The sequence below is a fragment of the Balaenoptera physalus genome, assembly GCF_965194825.1.
Source record: "Balaenoptera physalus genome assembly, chromosome: 6".
Classification (NCBI taxonomy): domain Eukaryota; kingdom Metazoa; phylum Chordata; class Mammalia; order Artiodactyla; family Balaenopteridae; genus Balaenoptera; species Balaenoptera physalus.
Genome location: NC_138885.1, coordinates 47,562,447 through 47,583,200, shown reverse-complemented (window position 1 = coordinate 47,583,200; position 20,754 = coordinate 47,562,447). Strand labels below are relative to the sequence as shown.

Sequence of the window (20,754 nt, the reverse complement as noted above, 5' to 3'; positions counted from 1 at the left end):
TTAGCATCTGAGAGGGAAGGAAACAATCTCTGAAACAGTTCTTGCAGAGATTCTTGTGCTGTTCAATTTGTGAATCCCCAGTAGGGGTTCAGGCTCCAAACAATGCTAGGAGAGTCTGATTGGGCCTAGGCTGTTCTAATACTAGTATTTTCCAGCCAAATGGGGTTTACCAGAGTTGATATGGAGGAAACTTTCCCTTCTAACATCAGAACTTCTTTTCTCCCCCATATTTCCCCCCATTATTGTGTTAGCTAGCCTAGCTCTGTGAGATGAGGGCACTTCCTAAGCCCAGGTTATATCAGGGTGACAAGTTTGCTAGGCCATGTGACACCAGGATCAACAGGCATAGACTGTTCAAGTATGATGCTTAATTGTGTGAAGGGGAGTAATTGGTTGTTTAGAGATTGGAGTGGGATTGTGGGTATGTCCAAGGGTCAGCTGGATTTCATATTTTGGTAAACATCAACATAAATCAGTAAATAATATCAACACTTATCCCTGGCCCATAGAATACAGGCAGAGGCTCTCCTTGAGTTGAAGAAGGTGCCATTTTGGAAATTCACACCAGATGTTTATCCTATCTGCTGTGTAAATACTTCTGCCAAGTACTGGGTATATGAACAAATGGTACATCAGTATTTAGATTACTTTCTTTTCATGTGAAACGAGGTCATTCTTAGAAATGAGACTAAGAGGTATGGGCAATGTTATGTCACTCGGTAGAAGTAGATCTCACAGGATCCTAAGTTGCCTTATGGATGTAAGGTAAGCACCATAGAATAAAATGATAGTTTAGAGCATGATGCTCTTCATCTTATGCCTAAAGAACACATGCAGTAGCTTATTCACCTGACAGGTGAGACATTTAACTGTTTCAGTCTTAACTCAGTGGTCTTCTCATTCAGTTGCCTACTAAAATGGCAGTGGAATTTTTTAGAAAATATAGATGATAGAACCTCTACTGAGTTTGAGTTTCTAGAGTGTAAATGGATTGTAAAAAAGCTCCACAGGTGATTCTGGTCCTCTGCTGTTGCTGAGAGCCATTGCCGCAGATACTATTTTCATAAGACTTTCCAAAAAGAGACTGGAGACAAGAACATCACAGTCTCTCTTATTTGAATGTGGAAATTCCTCATTCAGAGACAGTAAATTTGCCATGCTTATGAAAAAGTGCCATATTATATATATTTCACATGTATATGTTTATTAGCAAAAAATGCAATTTAAAGCAACAGTGAAATGCCACTTTTTCTGTATCAAATTAACAGATAAAAAAAATTAGAATGTTAGGTCTCCCATTGCCCCATTGCTGATGAGGGCTAAGACCTAGGACTTCGTATCAAACTAGTAAGTACGTAAATTGGTAGACTGTTTCTCTACAACATTTGGCAATGTGAGGCTTAAAATGTTCATACACTTTGACCCAAGAATATCTGGAATCTAGCCAAAGAAAATAATCTGAATTACAGACTAATATGATATAAGAGCAAAACAGTGGGAACTGCCTAGTATATTCATATGATGCAATATTATATAATTGTAATAGGTTATGTTTATGAGAAGTTTTTAGTAATGTGAGAAAATGCTTGTGCTGTTATAGTTAAGAGAACGCAAAAGTTTACATATAGCATGTTCTAAATGTAAAATAAAAGGCATGTAGAGAATGATACCAAAGTATTAATAGTAATCATGTTTCAGTAGTAAGACTCCATATTTTTATTCTTGTCTTTGTATTTTTCTGAATTTTGCAAGTTTTCTACAATACCACTTTTTTAAAAAAGTTTTTAATAGATCTTTATTGGAGTATAATTGCTTCACAATGCTGTGTTAGCTGATGTTGCACAACAAAGCAAATCAGCCATATGCACACACATGTCCCCATATCCCCTCCCTCTTGAGCCTCCCTCCCATCGTCCCTATCCCACCCCTCTAGGTCATCGCAGAGCACCGTGCCCATCTCCCTGTGCTATGCTGCTGCTTCCCACCAGCCAACTGTTTTACATTCAGTAGTGTATATATGTCGATGCTACTCTCACTTTGCCCAAGCTTCGTCTTCCCACCCCATGTCCTCAAGTTCGTTTTCTATGTCTACCTCTTTATTCCTCCCCTGCAACTAGGTTCATCAGTACCATTTTTTTTCTTAGATTCCATATATATGCGTTAGCATACGGTATTTGTTTTTCTCTTTCTGACTTACCTCACTCTGTATGACAGACTCTAGGTCCATCCACCTCACTACAAATAACTCAATTTCCTTTCTTTTTATGGCTGAGTAATATTCCATTGTATATATGTCCCACATCTTCTTTATCCATTTATCTGTCAATGGGTATTTAAGTTGGTTCCATGTCCCAGCTATTGTAAATAGTGCGGCAATGAACATTGGGGTGCATGTGTCTTTTTGAATTATGGTTTTCTCAGGGTATATGCCCAGTAGTGGGATTGCTGGGTCGTATGGTAGTTCTATTTTTAGTTTTTTAGGGAACCTCCATACTGTTCTCCATAGTGGCTGTATCAACTTACATGCCCACCAACAGTGCAGGAGGGTTCCCTTTTCACCACACCCTTTCCAGCATTTATTGTTTCTAGATTTTTTGATAACGGCCATTCTGACCGGCATAAGGTGATACCTCTTTGTAGTTCTGACTTGCATTTGTCTAATAGTTAGTCATGTTGAGCATCTTTTCATGTGCCTCTTGGCCATCTGTATGTCTTCCTTGGTGAAATGTGTATTTAGGTCTTCTGCCCATTTTTTAACTGGATTGTTTGTTTTTTTGATATTGAGCTGCATGAGCTGTTTGCATATTTTGGAGATTAATCCTTTGTCTGTTGTTTCATTTGCAAATATTTTCTCCCATTCTGAGGGCTGTCTTTTTGTCTCGTTTATGGTTTCCTTTGCTGTGCAAAAGCTTTTAAGTTTAATTAAGTCCCATTAAAAACAAAAATTTTGTGGAAGAATTGGCAGTGGAAGGTCTCATAAGATAGAGAGTTGATTTGCAAAGGGATGATTTGTGGAAAATTTCAGTAGACTACAAAAATGCTTAAGTTGGTTTCAAGCATAAGAAACAGCAGGAATCTGGATTATAAGCACATGTTTTGGGGAAAGTGTAATGAGTGGATGAAATAAGGATAAAGTGAGAAAGATGTTGTAAAGTAGAGATGGCAGTAGACAAGTAGATGGAGAACAAATACCATGAAAAATATATTTTACTCTCTTCTTTTATGGTTTTAGAGTTGTGTATTGTTAGGACACTTTCCCATGCTTTCTAACCCTTCAGCTCTCTCTGATTATTTTATATTCATTAAGTTTATGGTTAAATGAAGTAAACACAACCAACAAGAGCTAAAAGTGAGAGGAAATGAATGACTCTACTGGCTATGAAGTTAGCTTGCTCATCCCTTCTCTTCCTGGACCTTTTATTCTTCTCCCCCAATTTAGTGATTGATTTGCTTGATTGAAGATAGGATGATGATATCCGAAGCTGTTATTTTGGTTCACATCTTACTGTTCTAGTAGGTATCTTTTTCAAGAGTGAGCCTTTATTAGTTGAGGCCCACAGGCCATCTTCCTGACATTGTCTTTTAGTTCAGTTCTTTCATGGAAAGCTTTAAAGGTACCTGGCAGGGAAAAACTCTTAATTTCATTAAGTTGGGTAAATCTGAACATTTACTCATAACATTCTTTTCCTAATGCTGGCAGATAGTACTTTGAGATCTGTAACAATGTGTTTATGAACCACCCCCCCCCTTATTTTCTGGAATGAACTATTACTGTCTGTTAGTATCTCTTTCATGGCATGTGAACATATCCAAATTATGTTACAAAGGCTGTTCCATGTTCATGTGATCCATAGGTTTAAATGGTTAGAGAGCCCAAGAAACCTCTGGAACATGAAGATTTGACATTATTTGCAGATTAACAAGTTACTCATTTATTATCTTGTAGTGTTTTATATTTATTTAATTTGATGGTTGAAAGAGTAACTTAGAGGGGCTATGAGAAATAATTTGTTTTAAACTACTGTTTTTGAAAATTGTGATATTATTGCCTTTCCCATTTAAAAGAAAATAGATTTATAAGGTGTACAAGACAAGAGGGTCATTTCTGAACCCTCTCACACAAGGTTCAAAAATACAGTGAGTTGGGGTGCCGTAAGGTACATGGCACCTAAATATTTATTTGGATATTGCTATTTTTAATTTTTAATCTATCTTAAACATTTGAGAAATCACTTTCTGTAATTAAGAAAACCGCATTGCCAAACAACTTTAAAAAAACCCTGTGTGTGTGTGTGTGTGTGTGTGTGTGTGTGTGTGTGTGTGACCAGTCTATATGCTTAGTTTGTTTATGCGTTTGGATTTATGAAACATGCCTACAGATATAATGGATTATCGATAATTTTTCCACATTCTCCTCTATTTTCTATCAATACAAATGTATACTATTTTTTTTATTATTTTTCCCCAAATTCATACAATTTTCTGTGGAGATGATTGTTATTTTCCTTGAATATTTAATGCAGGAATCACTTCTGAGAATTGGAATTTAGATCAAGTAACTCAGCTTGTTTCCATTTGTGTGTCTCGGGGAAAGGCTTTGGACTTAGTGCTCTAACTTATTTTCCATCCAGTAATGCAAAGGAAATGACCAGGTTAGGAACTAGGAGAAATTATATTGAAAATCTTCATGAGGAAATCCTTATGGACTTTGCTCAAAAGTGGTGAATATTTTTCTCTTTGTAGTGGTCTACTTCAATTTAAAAACCCAATCGAGTTGAAGATTTTCTTTGAACTCATTTGAGCTTTGAAAAAGCAGTATAAAATTGGCAATTTATATGTGTTTTTAGCTTACCAACATTTGGGGTTTTTCCTAATCTTTGGTTTTAGAAAATAAACAGACTTACTGCGGCTAAACATTTACGTAACAGTGTCTGTTTTTAATGGGGATGGAGGGGGTGGGAGTGAGGATTTGTTGTAACCGATCACCATCTTGGTTTTGTTAGCATTTTGTGAAAAAAGAATTAGAAGATATGCCACAACCTAGAGAGAGACCTTTTTCTGAGTCCAGTGCCTACCTTATGGACGTTTTTTTTCTGATTGCCTTCTTCTTGTTCTAATGACCTCCATCTTAGTTACTTTTGCAGCTGGCTTTAGTTAATAGAAGCTGCTTTAACAAAGAGATCCCCAGGTAAAGATGTGTCTTTCTCTTTCACCCAGCAGTGTAGGAGAGCAGTCCAGGAGAGCAGAGTAGCCCTCTTCACAGGTCATTTACTGACTCAACTTTCTTTAGCTCTAATAACTCTTCATTGTCCTTCTGTCTGGCGGACATTGGCTCATCAGTGCACATCCAAAGGAATGGGGAAGAGAGTGTGAGGGCAATCAGTATCCTTTCAAGGATGTAAGGTGTAAATTGGATACATTACTTTCACTCACACTCTGTTGGCAAGACCAGGGTCACATCTCACTGCAAGGGAGGCTGTGAAATATAGTTTGTAGTTGGAGAGTCATATGCCTTGCTAAAATTGGGGGTGGAATAGGGTTTATTGCTAAAAGGAAGAAATGGAGAATGGAATCTAGGGCTGTTAGTCATCTTGGCCATATAGAATAATAAAGAAGTCAAAGCTTGGCATTGTGCACCAAAACCGCCCGCCCTTCCTTCCTTCCTGCTTACTGGGTTGCAGAAGCTAAAAACTATCAACCGGAAGCTCAAGACCAGTCCATTGCCTGAGGCAATCCTACTCAAGTCTAGCAGCATTTTGTAAGGCTTTAGGTCTCCCTGCAGGTGGGACCTAGAATGAGGATTGCTGCTCTAAACTCCGTATTTTGCAATTAGTCAGATTCCCCTATTTCCCTGTTGAGGGTCTAGGATGCCTGGTGCCTAAGGCAGCATGAGATATGATAGAACTTGAAACACAAGGTCCTCTCAGGACTATGTTCTGTTGTGGCAGTCACCTATATCATACTAGCTTATTCGCCTTTTCCCAATGTAGTTATTGAACTTCTACTTTGCAGTTATTGTGATAGGCACTGGGTTAGAGACGGGTATGTTAAGATGAATAAGACATAGTTCCTGCCTTTGAGGGGTACAGAGTCTGGCACTCTTTTCCATAGGGAAATAGGAGTTTCTCCGAAAATATGTTCTAAGGCAACAATGTTTTGGGAAACACCCTGGGACCCCAATGCTACCATCCACTCATCATTCACCAGTATCCCTTCTGCCCATAGATTCCACTCAAGAAAAGCCTCTGCCGTTGACACAAGTCCGGCTCACACCTGAGTTCCTACACTCCTTTCCATCTTGTGATTTGTTTTCTAAATCTATAGCAGCCCTAAAATTGACCTCACAGATTCCTGGCTCATTCCCTTCTCTGTTGATTCCCTCTAAGATCTCAAACATCTACTAGACTAGACTGCATGGATTATGATGGAGGCAGTGTCATCAGGGCTCAAAATGTGGGTTTTCTTTTCATGTTTGTCATTCACTTTCTGCATCCAGTATTTATTGAGACTCTTCTATGGAATGAAGCATTTAGGGTGCAAAGCTGAGTAAGACATGGTTCTTGCTTGAGTGTTCATCTTGTAGTAGAAGAAACAGGTCTCCTGGATGAATTATACACTATTATGTGGTAGGCCCATTAGTAGAAGTCTAGGAGCATAGAGGGCTATGGGGGTATAGAATGAGTGTGTGATTGTCTGAGGGAACTGGGGAAAGGCTCAGTGACATTTACCTCGGACCTTCAAGAAAATGAATTCACTACTTAGAAAAAGTTGAGGGTGAGATGTTCCCAGACAGAGGGAACATTGTGTGCAGAGGTATGAAGGTATGAAAGATCATGGGGTCTTCTCTCCATCACCCCCACAAAAAATTCCATCAACACATTATATAAATTGTTTTTTTTTTTTTTAAATAAAGGCATTGTTAAAACAACACCTCTATGTCACACCTAGATTATTTAATTTGTAAGAATCTGAATCTGAACAACTCTCACCCAGTCAGGGCATGAAGACAATTTGTTGAGGACCCTCTAGGGATGTTCGTATTGTAGGTTTTCTTAGCTCTAAAAAATATCCACATTTCGTTTTGTGAGCTTTTTTTGTTGTTGTTAGTCACTGCACTGTTTTGGCAGCCCAAGTGCAGAAGTGGCCAAGAGTTCAGGGCCACTGTGAGTTATTCGCATATTTATTTAAAGCCATGTGTGTGCAAGGCACTGTGCTCGGCAGCGGGCATATGTGGCGAGAAGCTACCGGATTCCTTTTTCCATGGAACTCACATTCTGGAGACAGATGTTAATTCATCAGCTTCACTAATGAGTGTTCATGGGGGCGTGGTGGTGGGAGGGGTGGGGTTTTAGGCAAAGGTCTCAGACTAGACGGAGCCCAGTGGTGGGAGCGGGTGTGATGGGGGTGTCTGAGAAGGGGAGGCTGGCTCTAGAGGAGAGAGGGAAGGAGTCAGAGGTGCAAAATGAGGGCTGTGAGGCAAGAAATGCTGAGGCCATATGCTAGACCATGTTAAAGGTTTGAGTCTTCGCTGTAAGAGCAACGGGAAACCTCAGAAGGTTTCAAATAGGAGCTGACATGATCTGATTTCTGTTTGGAGGAGATACTAGGTACTTAGTAAGAATTCATGGATGTTTATTGGATGACCGAATGGATCTGTAAAAAAGAAACAAAAACAACAACAACAACAAAAAACATGTTATCAACTCAAAGAGAAAAACTCCCCCAGGGAGAGAAAAACCTGAATTTCTACCTCAAAGCAGTAACAAAATAGAAAATAACCTTTCATAAATTTTACATTGAAAAAAAGGAAACTGTTTACTCTTTATAGCAAATTAGGAATCTTTGGAAAATGGTTTGCCCATGGCTGTGTAGTAAGTTGGTGGCCGATTCATCTCTGCCCTGTTCCCTGAGTGAAATTGATCCCTTCCTTCCTCCTTTCCTGCTTCTCCTGCTGAAGCTTTGCAGATAAAGGAATCAAGTTCCTCTCCAGCTCTCCTCAGAGCTTCTCCAAATGTGAGAGCTCTGATTGCAGCCATCTCCTCGGTTCGGTTTCTGTCTGAAGGAGCTCCGTGCGGCTCCCCGGAGGATGCAGTTGCTCATCTTCGAGTTCCTGGCCTCTAAAGTAGTGCAGAGTGGTCAGCAATTGAAAGTGTAATGATTAAATTAGCATTGATCATATGAGCTAAGTGATGTATAGGCGACGGGGAGGAGACCAGCTGGACTCGTCTCCTCAGCCCCTTTTTGCAGAAGCATGGAAAATAAAGCTGTGTAAAGTTAATGAAAATTGTGGCTGCGTGGAGTGTTTTTGCCGAGAGATTGGCATTTTTTTTTTTTAACAGAAATTTCAGAAAGCAAGAGATTTCTGAGTAATACGTCAATCACGGGGAGGGATCTGTCATTTTCTGGCAAGTGAATAGGCCATGGGAATTTTTTTTACTTTACCTACACTCACTCTTTTATGAATTATGAAGTATTATTTTTTCCCGGAGCCATCAAGAGTGGCAGAGAGGAGGAAAAACGAGTCCACAGATTCATTCTTCCTTTGAGTGTCTCTAGGGTTTTTTGTCTCTGCCTTTTTATCCCTGTCTCTGTTTCTCTTTCTCACTGTCCTCTTGCCTCCTTGGTGAGAACCAGTCGTAGCATGTGTTACAGGTTTTTCGCGGGGGTGCTTTCTTGGCAGTGGGTTGTGACAGGCTGGGGCAGCCAAGGAGCGGCTGGTGGAGGTGAGGGAAGTCAGAATTCTAGTTTGGGGAGAGGCCGGGCCGTCGGGAAGGTCAGGTGCGCGTGCTGCGCCTATCCCGGGGCACACGGGAAGGATGCGGAGCTCGGAGGGGTGGCTGAAGGGTTGAGGTGTCGTCAGGCCAAGGAGGCCTGGGAGTCCCTGCCAGCTTCAGCATAAGGAGCAGTCAGCCTAGCCAGATGAAGCAGGTAGGCAGCCAGGAGGAGGTTGGCATGAAGGTGAGTAGGGCAGGGGGAGGCAGGATGCTGGTCTCAGCTCTGCTGGCTGAGACCAGGGACCCAGGTGGAGATTGAGAGGACCAGGCCGGCATCAGGGGCAGCAGGGACGAGGAATCCCACCGCAGAGGCAAAGGGCACCAAGGCCAGAGCCCAGAGATGAGAAGAAGCAACTGATGCTTGTGCAGCCTCGAGTTTGTACCACACATCGTTCTGAGCACTTTCTTATATCAAGGCTTTTAATCTTGCACGATAATCTTGGGGTAATCCTCATTTTACAAAGGAGGAGATGGAGGTACAGAAAGGCAAAGTAGCTCACTGAGTGTCATCCAGCTGGAAAGAGGCACCACGGGGAGATGCAGGCAGCCTGGCTCCAGAGTCCCTCCTCTTAACTAGCCTGCTCTGAAGAATGCCTGTGACGCCGCTCCTGGGAGTACCATTCACACGAATTGCAGTGCATGGGGGCCCTCAGAGCTGGGTGATGTAGGCGGCCCTGATTCCACACTACTCCCTTTAAAAAAAGACTGATTCTTCACTCTGCCTTATGATGTGCCAGGCGCTTTCTGTGTACCTTTCATACATTGACTCATGAAGTCCAGAACTCTTTTTACCTCCATTACAGATGAGGCACAGAGAGACGTAAGGATACACCTGCCTAGGCAGTTAGGTCTACATTCAAACTCGGAGGACTACTAAAAGGACAATCAATTTGTAGAGTTTTGTTTCGTTTTGTTTTGTTTTCACTCTTTTGTCTGCCCTGCCGGTACCACCTGTCTGAAGCACATCAGGGGGGAAACAGGGGTTACAATATTAACGTGCAAAATGCCATATATGTTTCTAGAGGCAAACAAGTGTATATCTGTGCTTGCAGAAGAGAAGAGGGAGAAAATCATCTAGTACACTTGGCCACTTAGAAAAACTTAAAAACAAAGAGCAAAATAATCCCCAAGGTTAAATTGGCAGGCAGAGACCTTGGGCTCGTGTTCTAGTCCATAGAGCCAATGAGAGTCCAAACACCGTTCTTTTGTCTCTTCCCTGACCTCTCAGAGTCCTGCTGCAGAACACATAACTCCACTGTCTTAGAAAGTTAAATTCTGGAGAAATCTGTGGGGGGAAATTAGATAGCAAAATTTCCTTTTGTTTCCAAATCTGTACCAATTGTCTTGATCACAGACATCTAAAACTCAGAGCTAATCAGCTGATTCTTGGCTTTTCTCTCCCTCTTCCCCTCCCTTTCCAAACAAATGGAAAAGAGAAATGCTTGTCCTTTGTATTCCACCGTCAAATCCATGGGTGTGCTGTACCACAAAGCCCAGCCCAGGTAAGAAAAAGCAACTCCATGTCCCTAAGTTTGAAGCCAACAAAAACTAGCTGAATGTTGCCTTGAGCTGCAGAAGAGAGCTTCCCTGATTTGTTGAGGACCACACCATTCCCTCCACTGAACTGAGCTCAGTGAGACGTTTGTCAAATTGCAAGAATAACCTCTATACGGAGAATCACGTGGAATTTAGAGAATAGAATCACACAAACAATGCCTTTTCATAAGGTCTTTTGACTTTGAACTGTTGATCATGGTGAGAGATGACTTGAAAGGAAACAGTCAGCAGGGCACCCTCAAAATGGGAAGACGCCTTTGGGGGCTGTGTAGTTTTGGAGGCTACTCAGGGGTGAGAGGTGGGCAGGTTATGGGGAAACACTGATGCAAGGTGACCCAGGAGCTTTTCAGACTGATCCTCATTGTAGCTGGAAATAGAAGTAGACCAGGGGAGGGTTGGTTTCTCTTTCGTAGTCTCAATCAATCACTTAACTGGAGAACTCTTCAAACCAAAACTAAGACGGTGCCAATCCCTCACCTGATGTTCGCCTCTTGCTGCAGTGAAATATGACACCCTTGAAATTTGGCCCTCAGAACTTAGACCTGATAGGATATCAAGGCCCTTTCACCAGAAACTAGGGACTTGAGATGATCTGAAACAGGCCCAGGAAGCTCCCAGGGACCTCTTGCTACTTTCAGCCAGCTCTCAGTTCAGAGAATCTTGGGACAGGAATGGTCAGTTCCAAGAGCCTCTTGGAGTTCGAGTTCACTTTTCTGGGAACTCCTCAGAGCTCCTTTGGGGAAGTCCAGGCTGAGTCTGTCACTGGCTGCCTCTGGAACTCCGGGATCAGCCTGAGCATTGGGTTGAGACCTTTTCGTGACCTGTACGTGCAATGCTTATTCTATGGAGATCCAAACACTAGGGGCCGACTCCCCAATCTATTAATTGATTTTCAGTTGTCAGCTTGTGGGTGACCAAATAGCTTGTGATTAGACAGTTTTTAGAATGAAAGGAGTGGGAAAAATAGGGGTTTTCCCATCAAAGTGACCCCCCCCCTTTCATTTTACCAAATTCCTCCTGGGAATACACCACTGCTCCTCATTCCTTATCTTGAAAACCCCCTCAAGAAGGAGCAGGGAAGGAACACTTAAGTATAGAAAATTATGGCTTTGAATACATCAGTTTAACCTTTCTGGGTATTAAAATGAGGGCTGGATTAGGGGACCTCTGGGGTTCTCCCACCTCTAACAATTTGCTCAGCATTTTTCTAACCTGGGAAGCAGGCAGAGCCAGGCTGCCGCTGCTTTGCATCTGTTCTTAGTCCTTGAGGGGTTTGGGTGTAGGGTTGCTGGGAGTAACCGCAAGCTACTTTGCTTGACCCAATGCTCCCTCCTGACCATCGATCCTGAGTTATCTTCCTTGCTGCCTACATTCGTATATCACAAAACGAGCCCCTGCTCTTTAGAGACTTTCTTTAGACCCTTACACTGGCTATTGGGAAATGCAGGAGAGGAATTGAGCCATATACAGTTTTCCCAGTAGGGGGCAGTTTCTCTCATCTTGTTGGTGAATTATGGAAGTGAACGGCTTCTTCCCACCCGCCACCCCCCCAAATTTAGATTCCCATTTAAAGATATTCAGGAAATATCTATACTCTCAGTTGAAATAGTAAAATAAGGAAATGATCTGGAAAATCTAAGGAGAAAAAAGACCCCCTTGCCTTGATTTTCTGTTGATTCTGGCTAAAATATCACATGGCTGTAGTTAGAGAGTTAACTAAAATAACAGAATCTGATACAGGAATTTGAGCTTAGAAATCTTTTGGCCCAGTCCTCTTGCTTGATGGAGGGGAGAGCTGAGGTTAGCCTGGGAAATGACTTGCTCCAGGACACATAGTCGTCAACAGGTCAGGCTGGCACTGGGTCTCTTTCTATGAAATCCTGCCAACTGTACCCATCCTCTTCTGCCATCCTCCTGGTGGCACAGATGACCTCCTGTATGAACCCTACCATTTTCAGGTGCTGAAGGACAGGTGAGTCCCTTTGGCATCTTTTATGTTTGAAAGGATTGATGCTGTTCCCAAAGTGTGCAGCTGTGATTGGAAGACCTTAGTGGGTCAATGCAGACCTGGAAGAACTGTGCTCGGCTCAGCAGTTGTAGCTCTCATGTTGCTCTTTGTGACTCAGATTTGTCCCTTTAAGAGTTACGCTTTTCAGAGATACTGGCTAGAAGGACGGGCCTCATTTCCTGGGTCCAGGGCCAGACAGTTACTCCTGTGCTGAGTTCCCATGAACTGCAGCCAATGCCTTCCAGCTGACAAAGCAGGGTTGTCATTGGTAAGTGTTTATGTTGCGCTTTAGATTTGCAAAGTCCTTTCTCTGGGTTATTTCTTACCTCAATTTGGCAGGTGAAGAAACTGAAGCCCATAGAAGTGGTGACTGGTCCAGAGTCATCCGACCAATTAGTGGGGAAGCTGGGCTCAGCCTCTGAGTTTCTGGGTCATTGCTTTACCCCCGTGAGTCATGCAGCTTCTCTAGATTATATTCGTTGCTCCTCACCAACTTCTTTTCTTTCCAAATTTAGCTGGCTTCTTTTACAGTGAGCTATAAAGCTCTTCTGTTTCAAAGCTGCAGTACCTTATTGGTTGACCAGGAAGCTGCAAGTATATAGGTATGCTCCAGTGTGGTACCTGTCCTAGGTCAAACCGAGCTGTGGTGTGATGGGAACTGGGAAGGCAGTGGGACTTTTCTGATTGGGTTTTTGGAAAAAGATCAATGCCGCTTTAGGAATATTAAAGGTCTAAGCGTTGGGAAAAAGGGGATTTAAGCTAAAACGTTGGCTGTCGCTTAAAGGCGATTTAAAAAAAATATCAAGCTAAAAAGAAATGGACAATTTTGCATCTACGTAAAGGCTTTTGAGAGTTTTTGGCTTCGTTCTCAAAATTCACTAGTTGGGTCACAGAGGTACCTTCTTGTCAGTGAGGCAGAGAGATTTCGGTGAGAATATCGAAAACTTTCACAGTAGAAATTCTTTTACAGTAGAAATTCCCACAAGAAATCTTACCATCTGTTTATTCTATTTTTCTTTTATCTTGGTTTTTAAAAAAATTTTAAATGACTTATTGCCTGTTTGACTTGAGTTGCATCTGTTAAGTATGGGTGTTGGATAGAGATGAGTATCTGTTCACCTGTCTTTACACAACATTCTCTGAAAAAAAAAGTCTCTGTTGCTCCCCATCCCCCTCCAATTGTGCGTTTCATTAAGAAGATGAGCAGCTGTGTTTAGAGCATTCAGTCGCCTGCCTTTCCCAACGTACCAAGCAGCCTTTTAGATGTTGATGAGTGTTTGCTGCAGAACTATATGATCCAGACGAAACAGGAAGCAGCTGTCTGCTTGCTAGGATGCTCCGAGCGGCCCTCCACTCACCGAGGGAACACTCTTCAGCTGACTGAAGCAGGGGAGCTGAGAGCCAATCAGAGGCTGCTTTCCTAGCTCAGTCACCAGTCTGTGGTTGAGGAAGGGTTCTGCTTTTTTATGCTCTGTTTGGGAAGGCAGATAAAATGCCAGGTCTGGACCGCCTCTGGGGATAACCTCACCCTGTGCGATGTGAATGAATAGCATCTTGCCTGGTAAATCCACAGCAGTTGATAAGGCAGGTGCAAGTCTTCCAAACAGGCCTTTTCTGTCTTTACCTCTAGCTGTGGCTTCTGTAGCAGTTTTGTTTTTGCCTTGATAGAGGTGCTCTGGATTATCAGACCTCCATGTATGACAATTTGTACCTGCATGGAATTGAAGACTCGGAGGCTGTAAGTATTTTCATAGATAGCTGATTTCCTCTCCCCTCCTCCTCCTCCTCCCACTAACACCCCCCCCACCCCTTATTTCTTAGGCAACGCAGGGAACATGGAGCTGAAAGCCAACATCATTCGGGTGCTGCTGTGTAAATGTTCTCTGTATAGTTTAGAGTTAACTGAAATAATTCTTTATTATATAATGTCTTGTCAAGCAAAAAAGAAATTAGGGTGATAGCAGAGGGATCTAAGGGTGTAGTCTGCCTGGATTTATACAATACTTGGTCCGCGTTTGATCTGACAAGGTATAACTGCTCCTTGCAGACCGGCTTAAACTATGCAGAAAGTGCCTATGTTTCCCAATAGCAGGGTTCACAGAAAAGGCTCATTCATTATATAATACACATTGTATTGAGCTAGGGTGAAGGAAGTTCCTTAGCTGTAGCTGTATTATGCGCTTTCTGGCCAAACAAGCAGTGCAGATCTCCTGCTTCTTTGTTAAGGAAATCAGATGCAAAGGTTGTGGTCATATAACACCCCAATGCAGAGGCAGGAAGTATGTCCCTGTACTCTACCCTGGAAGCCCGGAGTAGGCTCACTTGTGTTTTGGCTTAGAAAACTGGACTCCTTTCCCTCCGCAGGTGAGACTCATATAATGTATTAAAATCAGGATGAAGGTGGTTTTGAGAAATCCCTAAAATCATACCATCTGAATGCTAGCTTTTGAATCCAGGGTAAAGCTGATGACTGAATCTTTCTTTTACTATTGCTAGTGGTGGTTCTTGATTTTTTTCATCAATTATATAGAAACCTTGCAAGGTAGAATGATTCGGGATGGGAATGGGACCTGCTGTGCGGAGCCTGAATCTTCTATGAGTGCAATGCCATACACGTTGCTACATTTGAAACAGGAATGTGTTATATAAGATTCTCTGGCTAAACCACCAAACAAACAGATTATAACACAAAAAAAACCCCCTATGCTATACGTCAGTGCAGACGTATGTATCAAATGATGTGCTAGCCCTGAAAGATAGAAACCCTCTGTTCTGATGAGGCATCCCATTTTCCTGCCTGTCTGCATGTGAGCTCTCACTCCAACTCTGTTTCTGCAAAGTCTCTCTGGTGTTGCCCAGCGTGCTCGTAAATTACCAGCCTGTCAGTTTACTGCAAGGGACTGTAGTCGGAAACGCGGTGGCTGAGATAGGGAAGGTCCACGTTGGCAAGTGGGGTGGGAGGATGGAAACGGCAAGTAGAGGAGTTGAGTGAACTGCTTCCCTGGCTTGGTTCTTCGGGAGGTCTGATTATTTCTCCTACCCCTTCTCTCCACACTCAGTTATGAAACATGTGATGCCTCATTGAATTGCAACTTTTCGACCCTTGGTTTTAGACTTAAGTTGATTGGACTTATTGCAGAATAAACCGGTGATGTGAGACACCGGCTGCTCTGACCAGACTCGGCCAGGAATGAATGTATCCAGCACCTTGTTCTCCAGAACTGTGTACATTTCGGATGCAGTGGTTCAGAGGGGAGCCATTATAAGTATAAAAACGTGTTCTTTCCCCTCTTGGTCCAGCCTCCCAGGACGGCCGAGCTCTTGGGTGGGGTGGCAAGTGCCGAGTGCAGTGATTTGAGTCCGTGGCGGTAGTTGATGGCGGGTAGTGCTAGGTACTGCAGTGCTCTGCTCCCAGTGACTCAGTGGCGGCCAGCAGGCCGAGATCCTCGGGGCTGTGCACGTCTGCAGAGGCAAGGCAGGTGGTGAAACTTGAGGAAGGAAGAAAGGCACCTGGCCCATCCTTAGTTGAGAGAGAGTAGGGGAGGCTTTCTCGTGGGTGGGATCGGAAGGGTGTCCCATAAATCAGAGGGGAAGGCAGAGGTGTTCGGAGGGGTGAACTGTCTCTGAATGCTCATTTGAGTTTATTTGTTTTTATAAGGAAGAATAATGTGATGTGTTACCCAAGATGGTGTGAACAAAGCTTCAAGCCAATGGAGAAGACTAGGCCTAAATAGCTGACCCGGTGAAGTGAAAAATAAAGCCACACCTGGAGAGCCACATCCTCAGCAGTCTTTCTCAATGCCAATGCATTTATGGCTGTAAGTGTGGGGTTTGCCCAGATCGAAGCTAAGCTCTCGGAACAGGTCTGGTGGATAGGTGTGGAGAGGCTTTTCTCAGACGCCCAGCTGCAGTCCGAGAATACACAGTCACTAAAAGCTGAGTACGGCGCTTCCTTTGGGGGGCTGGGGAAGCCACCCACATGTGTCCCACCTCTCTGTGCTGTTGAAAATGTCTTTGTGGGGTGTGCGGGGTTTTACCTGTCATAAGTCATTCTATTCAGTGTGTTGACACAGTCAGCCTGTAATAAGATCATCTCGCCTGGGGACTGATATTTTATTCTGAATAAGAACAAAGTGTTATTGTACACCGTTAGCACCGCACCTCCCCGTAGCATGAGAGAGATTTTGGTACTGTGATGCGAGGCCTTTTCATAAGAATCTGGTCCAGAGGTAGATAGTCTACTCCAGGTACCCTAGATTTTTGCTGGTAACCTCTGTGTTTCACGTACTGTGTATATGCAGGGAGAGGGGGACAGGAGTCGTGCTGCAACACACTCAAGTCTGGGCGTTTTAGACTTGAGTCCTTTGGAGCCTTTTTGGACGAGTCCGTTAACTTCTGCTCTGGTTTCTAGGAGGGTAGTTAAGTGTCAGCATCATTTAGATTTGCAAGGAAGTACAAAAGACCTTTTGGTGTCCCATAGCAAGGCCCCGCACGGGAGTGGGAGGTTTCACACAGAATGTCACATCACTCCTTTTGTTGCCTTGACATGGATAATGGAGTGTGTGCTCCTGAGTGGGTCCACACCCAGCCCAGGTCAGTTACTTCCATCATGCACAGACTGTGACTATGTTGTCTTCTGTGGGAGGGTTGCCCCATTCCACCTTCCCCGGCTCCACTGGGTCTTCATGCAGCTCTTGATGGCCAAGATACTTTTCACTGGCTGAGCCCCCAATGTACACTATCTGTTTTTTATCTGATGCACAATTGATTTTGATAGATCTGCTCCTTGGTATACACATCTTATAAATGGATTCATTGTGTATTTTGACGTTTGTGAAATCACTGTAAGAACAGGTTTTTTCATTCAGCAGCGGTATTACACAAACAGTATGAGGGATGTTCTTATAGGGATAAATGGAAGAAGCAGATAAGTAGAAAAAGTTACCTAAAATCCACCCAGAGATAATTGCTGTTAACATATTACTGTGTATCCTTTCAGGCTGTCGTTGTACATATATGTAAGTATGTCATTCTAAACCTGCTACTGTGTATTGCATTCTGTGAAGTCCTGTTCTCACTTGATAAGATATTGAGCACATGAGGACTAGACTGGCCTGTGCAGGAGACGCTTTGCAAAATATAAAGTTCCTACATGGACCTTCTGGAATTTTGAGCATTTTAAATGAAATACAGATTCTTAAGAGTATTTTGTAAAGGGAAGCCAGGCTTAACTGCACATTAAATTAATAGCTGATTTCTCTGACACAATTTGTTCCTTTTCCAAATGCTTAAATCTGAATGTAGAGAGAGGGACCTGACCTTTTTCAATAAAAAAGATGATCAGATCATAATCCAAGGCATTTACTAGGGAGGGAAATATATTCTTGTAAATGTTTTCAATCACAGAAAGGAGCCATAGTATATTTATTAACACTATTAGAACTCTTAAAGTGAAGGTAAATTTTGCAAAATCTAATGGGTACGTATATATTAAAGCACGTATGTAAATTTACATCTACTTACATATTATAAGGATAACTATATGTTAATTATTTAAACTATTCATTTTCTATAAGCTGTGTAACTATGTTTGTTTGCCTAAATGTCTGTGTACCCATAGGTGTACACACACTGTACACCCTCGTACATTCATGGACATTCATGTATAGATATGATCCATGCTTTGCTAATTCATGGTTAATGCTAAGTGGGAGATTTCTGCCATAGAGCTTTTGGAGAAGGGAAACTAACTGCTTTTGACATAAAGATACCCAAGAGGGTTGAAAAGCAACACATCCCCAAGAGAATAAATGATTGCTACTTTCAAAGATTATAATAGAGTTATTAAATATGAAGATATGTCCTTGTGCTTGTTAGGAAGGAGGATAAATTTCAAACAGGAGGCTTTGTGTGTTTAGGGACCTTTGGAAAAACACTCTAGGGATAGTAAGGATTAGATTTCTTTTGGAAATGTTTAGACCAGAGGTCTTTATGGTTTGGTATATCAGAAGATCCCTTCTGGGGTTAAAAAGTCTTTCTGGCCTATTTCTAGAGAGTCAGGCCTGTTCTATGAAAGACTCCATCACTGGCCAGAGAGGAAAACCAAATGCTGCTTATGTGTAATAAATTTGACTAAGAAAATCAACTTGTTTTACTCAGTTGAGCAATTTTGGTGTTTGTCCCGAGTCTGTTAAGTAAGTGGTGAACAGAACCTTCTCTTCAATCAATCAGTTCTTAGCACTATATATTGAAATGATTTCTAGATGAAATTGTCGTGGAGCTAAAGAGAGAAATTCCTTAAATCTGGTCAGAACCCATGAATTTGCCTCTCCAAGGTCATCAGTCTTGCCTCTTTCTTGGTACTTTGCATTTTCGAGCGACAGAGGGAAGCATTAAGATCGATCCCCACCTTTCCTCAGGGGCTTACGTATCTCCTTTCCTGCTGGTGTTCTGCTTCCTATTCGATTATGATGAGTCAATCAGGACTTTAGAATGTGGTCTTCTGACTCTATGTGTACACAGTGAACATTACATTATTCTGTGGTGTAAGATGTTCTGTAGGAAGGGCTGCAATAATGATGAAAAAAACATGCTTTTAGGGTGAAGGTGAGGAGGCACCCCATTGCCTTAGCCCTTCCCTTTCCATCTGAGTTCAGCTTGGATCTTCTTTCTGTGTGGACAGTTCTCATCATTCAGTTCACCATCTGCCTTAAACATCCCTTACCTAGGTAAACTAAGCCACCCAAGGAGGACAGGAGACATAACTGAATGTGTTAGGTTGTGTTCTTTTTCTTCCCTCTCCCACTGGTGCTTTACAATAATCATCAAGTCATGAGCTCAGATTTCCATGAAGCTAAGTTAAAAATTATACCAAGAAAGCTATGTAGATAGAGACTCTGTATGCTGATCTAAATCAGGCTGACTTAGGTGCCTGTAATGTGTTTGCATCGGGCTGCGCAGACAGTAAACGCAGCAACAGCTGTTACACTGCTACCCAAGGTGAGGCCACGTGGAGCAGGTGCCTGGGATCTTACTTATTGAGGACGGAGCACTAGTAGTGTGCAAACTCAGGAGAGTTTACAGTTCACATAAAATAATGGGAAGCCGATTGGGAGCTGTAGATTTTTATACCTTGGACTTTGAACTTTTTAGGACTTTGAAGAGTCTGTGATAAAACTGTGCAGCCCAGACAAAAGGAAGGTGACCCAGATAGCTCACATGGCAGTTTTTAAGATCTAAATAGACCAATCCTTGTTCTCACTATACATTTATGTATTCTTTTATAGCATAAATATGTGGTTTGAGCAATAAATACTTTTCTCTCTCTTAAATGGTGCCACAATATCAGTACTTCCTATATCCTATTTTTTTCTTTTGCATCTGTTCTCAGAAATATTGAAAAGTCTCACATTTAAAACAGGATGTTTTGAATTTGCTTTCATTCCCTTTTCATTCAAGGGAATTGATCTAAGATCGTACATCTTAACATGAATATTGGCAGCTGCCAATTATTCAGGAGCTTGACTGTGTAGTTTGTGAACAACGTAGTCCTCTTATTTTGCCTTTTTTGTTCCAATTATTCTGTAATCCCTCTCTTCTTTTTAGCTTGAGCATCGTATAGGAAAAAGAATCTGACCTCCAGTGTTATTATTCTATTAGCAGATTTGTTGAAAAGTTCAGTGAGTGATAAGGTTGTAATTAAAAGTATCTCTCGGGGCTTCCCTGGTGGCTCAGTGGTTAAGAATCCGCCTGCCAATGCAGGGAACACGGGTTCGAGCCCTGGCCTGGGAAGATCCCACATGCCGCAGAGCAACTAAGCCCGTGCTCCACAACTACTGAGCCTGCGCTCTAGAGCCCAAGCTCACTGCAACTAGAGAAAGCCTGCGTGCAGCAACAAAGACCCAACACAGCCTAAAGTAAATAAATAAAATAAATTAATTAAAAGTATCTCTCAATCATTTTTAACCTCCATAAAACTTTAAAAAATTTATCTTCTACTGAACATGGCTATGAGCTGAGAAAATGTCAGGTTTACTTTTTGTGTTTTGTATTATGAAACATGTGTATGTGGTGTACTAGGGTTGTGATTAAAAACAGAGACTCAGTCAAGATTGTCAGGGATTAAGTCCTGGCTTTTCACTTCCTAGCTTGTGGCCCTGGGTACATGTCTTAAATTTTCTGGGCCTCAGTTTCCATATCCCCGAAGTGTCAGTGATAATGGAACCTGCATCTGGGGTGGTTTTGAAAATTAAATTAGTTAATATTTGTAAAGCTCTTAAAACATATACTGTACGTGTTTTCTGCTATTATTATTGTACATATAATGAATATACTTCTGCTTTTGGGACCTAAACATACTCCTTCCTTGGCAGGTTTTAATATTCCCACCAAATCCTGTGGTTTATTTTCAGAGTA

At 42.2% G+C, this 20,754-nt stretch overlaps 1 protein-coding gene across 4 annotated transcripts in view; it reads left to right on the top strand.

Annotated features, from left to right (window-relative positions):
- CACNB4 (calcium voltage-gated channel auxiliary subunit beta 4) overlaps positions 1-20,754 on the top strand; it is a gene marked incomplete at its 5' end in the record, with an annotated part of 253,539 nt that overhangs the window by 98,324 nt on the left and 134,461 nt on the right. Inside the window, 2 exons of one of the 4 annotated variants that reach the window (XM_082465078.1) lie at positions 8,755-14,077; positions 15,998-16,157. The exons of 1 other annotated variant lie outside the window; for it this stretch is intronic. In XM_082465078.1, coding sequence (XP_082321204.1) covers positions 16,152-16,157 — 6 coding nt within the window. Of the gene's footprint in view, positions 1-8,752; positions 14,078-15,997; positions 16,158-20,754 lie in introns of those variants that run through there. 2 more of the 4 variants (XM_082465079.1, XM_082465077.1) reach the window with 2 other exon arrangements.